At 53.8% G+C, this 1,119-nt stretch overlaps 1 protein-coding gene across 1 annotated transcript; it reads right to left on the bottom strand.

Moving 5' to 3' along the window:
• Positions 1-5: 5 nt before the first annotated feature.
• LOC147819861 (importin subunit beta-1-like) lies at positions 6-940 on the bottom strand (the record flags this gene model as incomplete). Its single annotated transcript, XM_087169824.1, has 4 exons — positions 810-940; positions 601-702; positions 287-511; positions 6-176 (listed from the first exon to the last, which is right to left on the bottom strand). Coding segments are annotated over exons 1-4 (594 nt in total), but the record flags the coding sequence as incomplete, so codon positions are not given.
• Between the last annotated feature and the right edge of the window lie 179 nt (positions 941-1,119).

The following is a 1,119-nucleotide window of genomic DNA, read 5'->3' as shown; positions in this document are numbered from 1 at the left end:
GCCACCCTGGGCTCCGCCCCCAGACCCTCGATCAGACACTGCAGCAGGGGGGCCAGGTAGACCTCGTTGATGGCGGCTTCAGGCAGCAGCTCGCAGATCCTCCCCACCGTCCACGCCGTGGTGTCTCTCACCACCACACTGGGGTCCTTCATCAGCTCGATCAGGGTCGGCATCGCCTGGGGGGGTGGAGAAAGAAAACTGCTTCATAAACAGTATAATAAAGAGCTGACAGACTGAACAGTAACCAGGTAACCACTGGTTAATGACTGGTTGGTTAGCGACTGACCTGTATGACGAGCGGTTTCAGCTGGTTGAGTTCAGGCCCCTCCAGGATGGATCCGAAGGCCATGACGGAGGCGTCGCGGTAGCGCCAGTCGGGGTGTTTGATGTGTTCTTTGATGAAGGGCAGAACGTGAGGAACCACGTCGTCCTCGCAGCAGGTCGCCAGCAGCATCAGACACACGCCCGCCGCCTTACACGGGTTCCAGTCATCATCGTCGTCGTTCTCGTCCTGGAGAGCAACAGGAAGTGAGACGACGCTCCCACAGGAACAAACCACTCGAGGAGGAGGAGGAGGAGAGACTTCCTCAGGTGTGTTACCTGTTTGGTGAGGGTCTGGGTGAGGATGGGGACCAGGTACTGCAGGGCCCCTTTGGCGTAGAATTTACTGGTGTGCTCTGGGGGACGTCCCTGCTCCGAGGCCTGCCATTGGACGACAAAAAGGAACAAACCAAAAACCAGTCAGGGGGGGGGTGGGGGTTAAACAAACCTGAACTTAAACTGTTCAAACAATAAAAGTTCCCACAGACCTCTGAGGCCTCGATGGCCAGGTCCATCTCTTCATCACAGACGTTTGACCAGAACTCGATGCCCTGCAAGGCCACCTCATCGATGTCGCTCTTCATCGCCTCGATGGTGATCTGACAGAACAGAGAGGAGGATGAAAGAGGAAGAGAAGGAAAAAGGAAGGAAGTGCAGAGGAAAACACAAAGAAAGGAAATTAAGCATCAAAATTCAAATTTTATTCAGAGCTGCTGTAAAAACATGGATTTAAGACGAGCTGACGACACCGTGGCTAGCTGGTTAGCATGCTAACATCAGTAGAAGGAAAAAATTAGT

Source organism: Seriola lalandi, unplaced genomic scaffold, assembly GCF_002814215.2.
Source record: "Seriola lalandi dorsalis isolate HSWRI2012SDOR001 ecotype SW California unplaced genomic scaffold, Sedor1 jcf7180002035083, whole genome shotgun sequence".
Classification (NCBI taxonomy): Eukaryota; Metazoa; Chordata; class Actinopteri; order Carangiformes; family Carangidae; genus Seriola; species Seriola lalandi.
The sequence above is the reverse complement of the archived record's forward strand: the minus strand, read 5'-3'. Positions and strand labels throughout refer to the sequence as shown.